A 12329-nucleotide genomic window follows, 5' to 3' on the forward strand; every position below is an offset into this window, starting at 1 on the left:
TAGGCATTTTATTATAATATGTTTACCTTAATTTAACTAGGCAAGTTAGTTAATAACAAATCTTATTTTCAATGACAGCCTAGGTACAAACAATAGTACGCAAGTATAAACACCATGTGACCACGCAGCCGTCATACCGCTCAGGAAGGAGAGGTGTTCTGTCTCCTAGAGATGAACGTACTTTGGCGCGAAAAGGGCAAATCAATCCCAGATCAACAGCAAAGGACCTGGTGAAGATGCTGGAGGAAACAGGTACAAACATATCTATATTCACAGTAAAACGAGTCCTATATTGACATAACCTGAAAGGCCACTCAGCAAGGAAGAAAAACCACCATAAAAAAGCCAGACTATGGTTTGAAACTGCACATGGGGACAAAGATCATACTTTTTGGAGAAATGTCCTCTGGTCTGATGAAACAAAAATTGAACTGTTTGGCCATATTGACCATCGTTACGTTTGGAGAAAAAAGGGGAAGGCTTGCAAGCCGAAGAACACCATCCCAACAGTGAAGCACGGGGGTGGCAGCGTCATGTTGTGGAGGTGCTTTCCTGCAGGAGGGACTGGTGCACGTCTTCCAAATGGACAATGACTCCAAGCATACTTCCAAAGTTGTGGCAAAGTGTAACGGTTGTCCTCCTCTTCATCCGAAGAGGAGGAGTAGGGATTGGACCAAAGCGCAGCATTGTGATACGACATGATATTTATTAAACAAGACGAAAACTAAACACAGTTGAGAAATTACAAAATAGTAAAAACGACGTAGACAGACCTGAACATGGAACTTACATAAATACGCGAAGAACTCACGAAGAGGAACAGACTACATACACGAACGACAAAACGAAACAGTCCCGTGTGGTGCACAGACACGGAAGACAACCACCCATAAACAAACAGTGTGAACAGCCTACCTTTATATGGTTCTCAATCAGAGGAAAACGTCAAACACCTGTCCCTGATTGAGAACCATATAAGGCTAATTACAAACGACCTAAACATAGAAACACAAAACATAGAATGCCCACCCCAACTCACGTCCTGACCAACTAAACACATACAAAAATAACAGAAAACAGGTCAGGAACGTGACACAAAGTGGCTTAAGGACAACAAAGTCAAGGTATTGGAGTGGCCATCACAAAGCCCTGACCTCAATCCTAGAAAATTTGTGGGCAGAACTGAAAAAGCGTGTGCGAGCAAGGAGGCCTACAATCCTGACTCAGTTACACCAGCTCTGTCAGGAGGAATGGGCCAAAATTCACCCAACTTATTGTGGGAAGCTTGTGGAAGGCTACCCGAAACGTTTGACCCAAGTTAAACAATTTAAAGGCAATGCTACCGAATACTAATTGGGTGTATGTAAACTTCTGTCCCACAGGGAATGTGATGAAAGAAATTAAATCTGAAATAAATAATTCTCTCTACTTTTATTCTGACATTTCACATTCTTAAAATAAAGTGGTGATCCTAACTGACCTAAGACAGGGAATGTTTACTATGATTAAATGTCAGGAATTGTGAAAAACTGAGTATAAAAGTATTTGGCTAAGGTGTATGTAAACTTCCGACTTCAACTGTATTACAGCACTGTTGGAGCTAGGAACACAAACATTTTCGCTACACTTGCAATAACATCTGGTAAATATGTTTATGCTAATATTTTGGGGGATTTGATTTTGATTTGATTGATGTGCAATCAGGTGAATGCATTAACATGTTAATCTCGCAATACCAGAAGGATGACGCAAGTGAAGATTAGTCTAGTGCTGTAGGTTTGTTATCTTTGAATGCAGTAAGTAATCATTGTCATGTCCGTCAGTTCAGTTTTTATAGCCCTGGTGTGATATGGTGCTATCTAGTGGTGTTGCGACTTTGAATCATTCTCAAATTCATTAGAGAATAATTTTTAGATTCTAAATACCAAATCTGGAGTCAGTCTGGTTAATGGTTCATGAGGAGAAGATTTTTAAGTATTTTTATCGTTAGCATATGTGCTAACGTGCATCTATAGGTACAGTGCGGACATATTTGAATGCAGCAACTATTTCTTCTCAAAACCATTAAAGAATGCTGAAATGAGTCTAAATACAAAATCTGTAGTGATTCTGACGTATGGTTCATGAGGAGAAGATGATTGCAGATGATTATGAGCATTGCTCAGTGCTTCTACACCTGCATTGCTTGCTGTTTGGGGTTTTAGGCTGGGTTTCTGTACAGCACTTCGAGATATTAGCTGATGTACGAAGGGCTATATAAAATAAACTTGATTGATTAGCATTACATATGCAAAGAATGAGTTGCTAATAGCTTGTTTTTTGAGATATCAATACCAAATTCAGTGTGGTTAATCTTATGGACATCCATGATAGTGATGACAAGTGCCAAGTTGATAGGCCACTGTAGAGTGGATTTACAGTGGTATACATAGACATGTAAAATCAGATTTTTGATTTGTCAATAACTCAGCCATCTGACCAATCCCTTATATATTCTTAAACTAAGTTAAGACATGTATCATGTGACTACATTCCAAATTTGGTGTCATTTGGTCCTATGGTTCATGTAAAGAAGATTTTTAAAGTATTTTTTGCATATTTTTAGCTTTGAATACATCACTGTTATTTTCTCAAACTCTTTAGAGACTATTGTGATGAGTCCAAACTTGGAGTGAATCTGACTTTTAGTCCATGAGAAGAAGTTTGTTATGATTATTTTAAGCGTTAGCTTTACATAGTCAAAATAGTGAATGCTTAATAGTTTCCTTATTTTTTAAGGTATCAATGCCAAACGTAACATGGTTCATCATGGTAATGGCGTTGATGACCCTAAAATGTTTCAAGTTGATAGGCCATTGTGGAGAGGATTTACATTGTACACGTAAATTAAACTAAGTAAAGAGATGTACCATGGGTCTACTGTACATACTGAATTTTGTGTTATTTGTACTTATGGTTCCTGAGAAGTTTTCCAAAAGATGGAGGGAAATCTATCCTCACGTACCTTAGGGGTCCTTGGGGCAAATTTGTTCAGCATGAGGAAAGACACCTACAGTTGAAGTCGGAAGCGTATGTAAACTTCTGACCAACTGGGAATGTGATTAAATAAATAAAAGCTGAAATAAATCATTCTCTCTATTATTATTCTGACGTTTCACATTCTTAAAATAAAGTGGTGATCCTGACTGACCTAAGACATGGAATTTTTACTAGGATTAAATGTCAGGAATTGTGAAAAACTGAGTTTAAATGTATTTGGCTAAGGTGTATGTAAACTTCCGACTTCAACTGTACATACAACGTTTCAAGTCTCTAGGTCAAACAGTGTGGTGGATATGAGGGTTTAAGTGAGACACCTTATAACAGTGCCACCTATAGGCCAATTGGTGCCATTATTTTTTACTATGTTTTTTACTCATGGCCTCAAGTTTCTGTGTGCCAAATTAGAAAAACGTAGGGCTGAGGGACCATAGGGCTGAGGGACCATAGGGCTGAGGGAACATAGGGCTGAGGGAACATAGGTTGGGGGAACATAGGTTGGGGGAACATAGGGCTGAGCCCCTCTTCTCTCCTCCCAACACAGTGGCTTGGCCACAACACTGATATGGACTGTGCTTACTGTAAATAACTAAACTGTTTCATCACGTCTGAAAGATCATGCTTGCAAAAGCTCTGAGCGATTGACGCGTGGACATGCAAAGCGCCTCTATTTATTGTCCTAGCTATGACAACAGTTCCAGTAGGTTAAATCTCCTACAGGCTCAATTGGAGTTCATTTTAAATTGACGCACCTGTAGAAGTTAAGTCAATAGCCCTTGGCAAATGAAGTGGAAAAGTACGGGCCCCAGGTGTTGATGACGCTAGCCCAAGGAGGCAACTTCAAACTCAGCTGAAAGCTTCTCATTGTTAACTGTTAACAGCGCAGAGCTTCACCTGAAGCCTTCCACACACACACACACACACACACACACACACACACACACACACACACACACACACACACACACACACACACACACACACACTCTATTTTTCTTCAAATCACACCCCTGTGTCTGTCTATGGTTGGCCCAGCCCACCCCAGTGCATTGTGGTCTTGTGGTGGTAATATGTAAATGTACTATTTCCAACTGCAGCTTTATTTTTTTTTCGCTCTCCTAATTTCTGGGCCTAAAATCAGGTTAGTGTTTCATAAGGAGCTTAGCGCAGTGGGCCACAGTGTGCTACTAATGTAATAGTCTCTGGCTTCTCTCTCTCTCTCTCTCTCTCTCTCTCTCTCTCTCTCTCTCTCTCTCTCTCTATCTCATTCTCTTTCCCCGCTCTGCCCTCTTGTCTCCCTTTCTGCATATGCTGCCCCCGGCATAGCTTGACCTTCTCTGTCCCTGCCTCTTTCTCTCTGTCCTTATTCTCTCTCTGTCTCTCTCTCTCTTTTACTCACTCTCTCCTTTCACTCCATCCTTATTCTCAGTCTCTCCCTCCCTCTATCTGCAGGTGTGGAGGAGCGCAGCCTGAGGCTTTAAAGAAGGACAACGCCTCTGCTGAGAGTGAGAACACAACGCCGTGGGAGAGAGTAGAGGAGAGAAGGAAGAGCAGGAGAGAGGGAGGGATAGCTACAGTACAGTAAGGGAGTCTGGTAGAACTGGGTAAGTAAACACAGGAATGTTAGTCCCTGGGGAGATTTGGTTTAACAATGTAGCATTCTTTCAATGATAAGTACTTTTAGATAGAGATGCATTATTAAATGCACTTATATTTGAGAATGGGCTTACGTTGCCCCAGCAAATTGACTTTGGCTTACAATGTCTAATTGCTAAGGTACAGCATGTGTACAGTGTACAGTATGTAGTACATTATGTACATCATGTGTTCAAATACTAGCCTATATTCTTTGTGTGGGTGTGTGCACGACTGTGCGTGAGTCTGTGTCTGTGTGCTTGTATGATCAATGCATCTCAGCTAAGTTTTGTGTCGCTGGGTCTGGGACGTTTAAAGTTGGTGATTCATCTACTGTTGTGGAATTGTGGGGCTGTGTAATCGTAGGGATCTCTATGCAATGTCAATAATCCTGCAGATTATCTTGATTTTCTGGTGCTGCTTTCCTTGGGCTCATTAGACGGCTCTCTGAGGATCTGTATGGTTTCTTTTGACCATATTTCTCAGGGCCTTGTGGTATAGCGAGTTGTTCCACTTTTGAATCAGACTCCATTTTACACAGTGTATGCAGGCAGCAGCTGTTACATTGGCGATCTGTGAAAATATTGAATATCAACCTATTCTCTAAAGCATATTAAGTGTTATATTTGGGACATAACCTCCCCTATAGCCTCTCCTTTGACTATGCAACAGTAGTGTTTTTCAACTCGACCCATAGATCGACTGAGCTCATGAAGACTCCCTGAGTCTCAATGGGGACTCAGGAGCAGTTTGAACTTTGCATGTTGCTCCATAGCTTCATGCTGTCTGTCTTATCAGCCTCTGACCATCGGCCAGCAGCTCACACTGTGTAGACTTCAATACTTCACTAGAGAGCCAGGTTATAGGCCTCTAATACCAACAGAGAGGGTGTGTTACCTGGGTCATCACAGAGTGTACTGCACTGACACATGTGTGTCTGTCTGTGTGCCTGTGTGTGTATGTTTGCATTTGTACGTGTGGTGAGTTGTGTGTGTGTGTGTGTGCACCTGTGTGTGTTAACTTAATAGATTTTCCATCCCTATCTATTAGAGTTCCATTAACCAATTGTCCATCTGCTATACGTTATAAACAGTGATTCATCCAGGTATGGAGAAGTAGAATGTGTTCTCACCCCACCTTCCTGACTAGGTGAAGGTAAAGTCTAAGTGCCAATAAACCTTTGCGCTCAGGTGGAGTGAGAGATAGTGTCCTGTTTGGGTGTGTTTTATCAGACTCATACATGTGCAGCATAGAAGCGTGTTCACCGAGACTAAAGCATGGCCAGAGAGTACCGAGTCTGAGCATTCACTCCATGGTAGAAAGGACATTCTGTATGTTACAACATCTCTGCGTCGCTCTTTCTTCTCTGACTGCTGGCTTCTCTGGCTATCTCTGCTTCCATTTGTTGGTCTGTCTGTCTCTCTGTTTCCTTGTTTTCTCTATTGATCCCTGCCTTTCTCTCTCTCTATATTCCTCCTGCAGTTGTTGAAAGGAAAGAGCGATGGAGTCTTTTGCAGGAGATGCGGAGGGCAGCGCTGGTAACCTTACAGGAGGTGAGGCACTGGAAAACTTGGATAATGTTCAGAAAGCATGTAAAAGCTCAGTTAGTGTACTCTGTTATAAACATAAATTCGAGTGGGTTAGGTTAGACTGAGTATGTGTGTAGGAGTGTGAGTAGAGTGTATCTAACTAGGCACATGTTAGTGTGTGTGAGAGTGTGTCTGTATCTGTTACGTTATCTGTATTGGAGTGGTCGAGTCAGAGTGTGTGTCTGCATGAGTGTAGACAATGTGTCTGTATCTGTAGCGGTAAAAGCATGGATGAGTATCAACAAGAATGCATCTGTACGCGTGCGTCATGACCACGGCCTGTATCCTCCAGGAAAGAGGAAGTCCAAGCTGAAGACTCTGAAGACACGTCTGTTTGGGAGATCCAAGAGAGAGACCAAACTCAGCCAGTCTACTGGTGATGTCACTGAGGCGGAGGGGCTGGGCTCAGCTGAGCATCTGTAAGTGTGCGCATGTGTGTGTGTTTGTGTGTGTGTGTGTGTGTGTGTGTGTGCGTGCGTGCGTGCGCGTGTGTGTATATTTACAAATGTACGATTGATTCCATGACATTCATATTCCCTCCTCCCTCTGTCCTCTACCAGGTGTTCAGGCATGTTGGGATCACGGGCGTTGTCACATGACAGTATCTTCTTGGCCGACCAGGATCTGTCTAGTCCGGAGCAGCCCAGGGTTCTATCCCAGGAGAACGTCCAAGGCGGGATCAAAGAACTCCAGGTGAGTCTTCATTCCGTGGTGTACCCTGGATCTAGAAACATGCATGTGCATTTAAAGGCCCAACCCCCATTCAAAAGGAATCCCACACCTCATGAACCCTCGTCTTTCTGTGTAAATCAGGAATTGACGACAATGGGTTACCAAGCAGATCTCAAGGTAGGTTTCTATATTATTTCTGATTGGCCAGATGAAGCTCCAGCAGCAGAACATGCGTCTAGGCCCGTCTCCATTGGTCCTGCCAATCAAAAGTCCAGAGGACCTGGGGGGCAGCTCAGAGGACGATGGTCTGCCCCACAGCCCTCCCGAAATCTCCATGGGCGACAACAGACACCCCCGGGGGGCATCTTACAAGGTGAGACTTCATGCACCGCATCCTCAGGTACTGTCTCCATACTCTCTCCAACCTCCACCTTCAACAAACTCCTCCATAAAACCCTCCATACCTCCATTTTCTCTCAATGAGTCAGTATGCAACTGTATGTTTGCATTCCAGCAGTGCCAATAGTTGAACTTTGCATTCCTCCTCAGCCATTGTGTGTCAACCAAACCCTTCCCCATTCCTCCACAGTTCCCTGCCCCGCCCAGGCACCATAGCTCTCTGAGTTTAGCAGGAACAGGAAGTGAGGAGGAAGAGCAGGTAATACCAATTCCTGTTTGCGGGTCAGTCACTATATCACTTGATATCAACTATGAGTTGTTATAGATCCAAATCTTTATTCTGTGTTTTCTTTGTTCATAGGCCACCTCCCAACCCTTGTCCCATCCCCTCTCTCCCATGCTCAAAACTTCTCTTACCAGCTTCGTGCACCCCACCCCATCTGCCCCCCTCTTTGCCTTCTCCCTTGCCTCTCCTGCCTTGGATTTCAGCACCCCAGCCCAGTTCATCCCCTCCCTGGATAACTCTGCCGCCCGCCACCGTATGTCTATCAAGCCCAGGAACCAGAGGGCCAGTGCCAAGAACAAAAGGCTGACCATGGTGAGTCCTGCCTGGGCATACCAACTACACATGGGGCCCTTGCCTCTGGAACTCACACATAGAGGAAGGCTCAGGAAAGATCAAAATACTGGATACACTATTGCTCGATGATCTGTCTGTTTGTCTGTCTGTCTCTCTGTCTTGCTCTGTCTTTCTTTCTCTCTCTCTCTCTCTTTCGCTCTCTTCAGACTGAATCGAGACCACGCTCAGAGAGTCTTAACAACTTTGACCGGCCCTTGACAGAGGAGGAAGAGGACGGGCCTGCTATTACCGGGGGTAAAACACGTTTACGTTCTCGCTCTACCCAGATCCAAAAGTTGGAGCAAGGGGGGTTGACCACCCCCACTGCACCCCCAGAGCTGAAACCCCTTAAGTCTGGTCCCACAGAGGCTGAGAGGTGCCCAAAAACCTCCACCCCAACCCTCACCTGCAAGCCCTCTCCACAGGAGCAGCCCCATCCTGGGGTTGCTCTGAGACCAGTGGAAATTGTGGCAGGCAAACATCCACAGTCCTCCTCTGTGACCACAGTACGGGACCTGAGATACACTCCACAACAGCAGACCCTGAAACTGTCCCTGGGAGACCCCAAGCCCTCAGCCCCGTCCCAAACCAAGAGGGACGTCCTGAGCAAGAGTGGTGTGAAAGATTCAACCCCCAGCACCGAGGATGGCCCCAAAGAAAACCCAGTCCCGGCCGCCCAGCCCGCAGCTAGCCTGGCCTCAGTGGTGGATCTCAGAACATCCTCTCTGAGGTGGAAGCCAGAGGCTGTGGCTGCTGGTCAGAGTACCACAGAGCCACCTGCTGGGCAGGAGGACGCAGTTCAGGCAGAGCCAAGGCCAGTCTCTGGATCCTTCCGCTTCTCCATCAACTCTGCCAGGGAGCGGGAGAGACACAAGATGGGAAGTGGTGGTTTCTTGGGAGTGGTGGAGCAGGCTGGGGCTGGGGCGAAGAGGGAGGGGAGGGAGAAGGGGACAGAGGTGAAGTTGATCTCCTCAAACGCCAGCCAGAGAGGGCAGGAGCAGCATGGGGGCAGGCAAGAGGGAGCCAAGCCCAAAGAAGAGGAGTTGACTGCCAGCGATATCGGGGAGAAAGTGTCGGATAGGGAGGAGGTGGAGGAGGAGAGCAGGGAGGGAGTGGAGGAGGCAGTGGAAGCAAAGGAGGAGGCACAGGAAGAGGAGGAAGAGGGGAAATCAGCATTTGGCGTGAAGCTTCGCTCCACCTATCTCTCTCTGAGGGTCCGGGCGGAGTCAGCCACCAGCCAATCAGATCTCAAGACGGACCATCAAAGTCAGGAGGTGTGTGCTCTCCCTCTTACCCCTTACACCCTTTCCTCAAAACCCACCGGGCTTGAGGGGCTACAGGACACCCCGCCAGCCAACTCAATGCCCCAAAAGCTCCATACAAACACCTGGGATGCCCCAACAACACTGTCTTCACCCAGGGGGAGAGCTGGCTCCCTCAGAGAAGCAGGTGAGACTCCCTCTCTGAAAAGGCGGAATATTCAGCCATGTGGGTAAATAATGAACATAATATACAGTATGTCATGCATTTACTGGATAGGGATGTCAGTGCTGGACTTTGTCCCCAAGCTACACTTATACAGAATATATCATCTCTATGTTATCAAGGGCGTTAACCAATGAAGGAGATATGCTACACTAGAATAAAAATGACAGGTTACACCAGAATGATAAAGACTTATTCCTCTGAGGGAACGTTGTGCTTGTTGTAACACCATGACAGTACTATGTGTCATCATGTGAATGTGTCTAATCTCATGTCTACAGTAACCTCAGCCCAGCCTGCCCCCTCATCTCTCACTAAAGAGGCCCAAACCACCACAGCTATCCCTAAGGTGGTCCAAACCACCCCTGTCCCAGCCATGGAAGCCCACACTACCTCCTCAGCCACTCAGGACCCCACGACTGGCCCCCAGGCGCCCCCCAAGGCTACCGTATCCTGGATTAGCATGGCATGGGGGAAGACCAGGGGCCTCCAGCAGCTCTTCACCAGCAGTCTACCCAGAGACCTCACCGGCATGCAGTCCCCAACTCAACCGCAATGTCAGACCACAACACAACCACAGACGTCGTCACTGGCTCAGATCATGACACAAACTCAGAGACAGAATGCAACACAACCACAGACACAGACGACAATGACACCACAGGCTCAGACCACAGCACAACCACAATCACAGACCCCAATGCAACCCCTGACTGCTAAACTACTGCAGTCACAGAATTCATCACAACCACCACAGACAGCAGCACAAACACCCACACAGACCACAAAACAACCGCAGACTGACAAAACACCACAGACACACAACACAACACAACCACAGACAGTGACCCAACCATCAACACCGAACACAAAACCATCAACACATGTGTCAAACCAAACCAACACTCGGGCAGCACAACCATCCACCGCCCCTCAACCGCTAGCGCAATCTACCCTAAGTTCTGTGTCTCAGGTGACCTCACCGTCCAACCTACGAGCAACCCAGCACACCCTGCGCTCCACTCCACAGACCCAAGCCCAAGGCACACTACGATCTGCCCCAATGTGTGCCACTTCCACTCAGCCCCTGGCCTCGTCTTTCCTCTCTTCAAGCCCAAGCTCCACACCCAGCCAGCCCCCATGGAGCACACGAGGTCACAACCCGACCCCTCAGCCCAAACCAGCCTTAGCCCCAACAACAACCCCAGCCCCAGTCCAAGCCACAGTCCCAGCACTAGGGAGAGGTGAGAGGACCCCTGTTCTCCAGGGGAAGAGTGAGGAGACGGCTATGCCCACAGAGAAGTGGGTGGACAGGCCAGGGACTGTGGGAGGGAGGACAGCCTTTCTGGAGAAACGGGCGGAGTGGACCCCTCTTGCTTGGAGCAAGGTAACCACTTCTCTCACACATCATCTGAGAACAAAGGTGTCAATAAACCAGAGTTTAATTTCACTCTCACTCTCCTCCCCCATGCAGGAGGAGCTCAGGAGAAAAAGGACCCCACCTGAGTCTCAGCCCACAGCTGAATCTGCTGCTCCTTCCAAAACGCCACCCACTCACAGAAACACTAAAGTTGCTAAACTTGATGGGAGGCCAGGTACAGAGATGTTAATTAAATTGGATAGGTTGAAAAAACTACTGAATTATATGTTATAGTTATAACATTTTATAAATGTTGCTACGGTTGTGCATAGTTAAGATCTTATTAATTTCTATGGTCATTACCGTCTCTCTGTCTTCCTCTCTCAGAATCAAGCCCAACCAAAGTGGCAGGCAGGCTTGCAGACAGAGAGCACAAATGGCTGAAAAAGAACATGGCAACGTCGTCATCTCCTTCATCATTACCTTCGTCATCATCCCCCCTGCACACCATCTCTGACAGCGGGGGGCAGCCATCTTGGATGGAACTGGCCAAGAGGAAGTCAATGGCCTGGAATGACAAGACCATGGACTGATAGAATGAGAACGAAAGAAACAGAAAAAGAGAAGGGGAGAGGGATAAGGAGAGAGAGGGGAGCGTCAGGTGGTGGATATATAGAGATAGGGAGAGATACAGAGAGAGAGAGGGGGAGTTCCTTATTTTAATGCACTTATTGTTAGTTGCTATAGACAAGAGTGTCTGCTAAAATGTCTCAATTGCAAGTTGTGAGAGTGGTAGAGACGGAGCAAGACAGAGGGAGAGAAACAGCAACAACAGTAGTGATGGGAATGTAGAGCGAGTGAAGGACAAAGTGAGATGTTGAGTTCATTGAAGTGGAATTGAATTGGCCTTGGAAGCAAAAGCTATAGGTAAGCTGTAAAATCTGCTTCCCTTGAATGTACAGGCTTGCTTTGTTTGTGACATATTTTTTGTATTGTATGTTTGCGTATGGGATGACCATGATGTAGAATGGTTCACCATCTCTGAATTCTTACGTTTTCTGTCTCTCTTGGTTTTGATCCAAACATATTTTTGTCCCTAACTCTGGGCTTATGTTAGAGATGGGAAAAATATTATTGATATATTGTTTGAATAATATTTTAATTATATCTCAGAAATAAATAATGTATAAGATATTTATGAAATCAATAAATGCTTATGTATGTGACTAAATGCCCCAGTGTTGTTCTAACTATTTATCTTTAATTATTTATGATGAATAATAAAATTACAAATGTTTTCTGTCATTTCATTTTTGCTGACCACACAAACAGAGCAGTTAAAGTATTTAATTTCAAAACTATTTTGGGTATGTTCAAAGCAAATGTACATCTTTAGAAAGCACCACTGAAATATTAATGCACAGAAATATGAAGTTTGCCAAACCAAATTTAAAGCAGCATGTATGACTCTTGTTCAATGTCTGTTGCAAAATACCATAGAGGGGGAGTAGGATGGTAATAGTTCTGGCCT

The 12329-nt window shown here is 45.6% G+C and overlaps 1 protein-coding gene across 2 annotated transcripts; it reads left to right on the plus strand.

Annotated features, from left to right (window-relative positions):
- The first annotated feature begins 640 nt into the window (after positions 1-640).
- Positions 641-12095, plus strand: cracdla (cracd like a). 2 transcript variants are annotated; one of them, XM_055871626.1, is made up of 12 exons: positions 641-1642; positions 4366-4643; positions 6157-6227; positions 6556-6682; positions 6824-6956; positions 7144-7308; positions 7525-7593; positions 7696-7932; positions 8121-9402; positions 9720-10825; positions 10913-11033; positions 11186-12095. In XM_055871626.1, exons 3-12 carry the CDS (start codon positions 6176-6178, stop codon positions 11389-11391), a joined length of 3498 nt encoding a protein of 1165 aa, XP_055727601.1. In that variant the 5' UTR covers positions 641-1642; positions 4366-4643; positions 6157-6175; the 3' UTR covers positions 11392-12095. The 2 variants fall into 2 exon arrangements, with proteins under 2 accessions (XP_055727601.1, XP_055727602.1); XM_055871627.1 differs by lacking the exons at positions 641-1642; positions 4366-4643; positions 6157-6227; positions 6556-6682 and having other exon boundaries at positions 6872-6956; positions 7077-7308.
- The last annotated feature ends 234 nt before the right edge of the window (positions 12096-12329 follow it).

Source organism: Salvelinus fontinalis, chromosome 19 (assembly GCF_029448725.1).
Source record: "Salvelinus fontinalis isolate EN_2023a chromosome 19, ASM2944872v1, whole genome shotgun sequence".
Taxonomy (NCBI): Eukaryota; Metazoa; Chordata; class Actinopteri; order Salmoniformes; family Salmonidae; genus Salvelinus; species Salvelinus fontinalis.

Bases quoted from the DNA above. Each gene is read 5' to 3' on its own strand.
- cracdla (XM_055871626.1), top strand. From the start codon at position 6,176: ATGGAGTCTTTTGCAGGAGATGCGGAGGGCAGCGCTGGTAACCTTACA. The intron at 9,403-9,719 runs GTGAGACTCCCT...TCATGTCTACAG, and splicing joins TGGCTCCCTCAGAGAAGCAG to TAACCTCAGCCCAGCCTGCC. The intron at 11,034-11,185 runs GTACAGAGATGT...TTCCTCTCTCAG, and splicing joins TAAACTTGATGGGAGGCCAG to AATCAAGCCCAACCAAAGTG.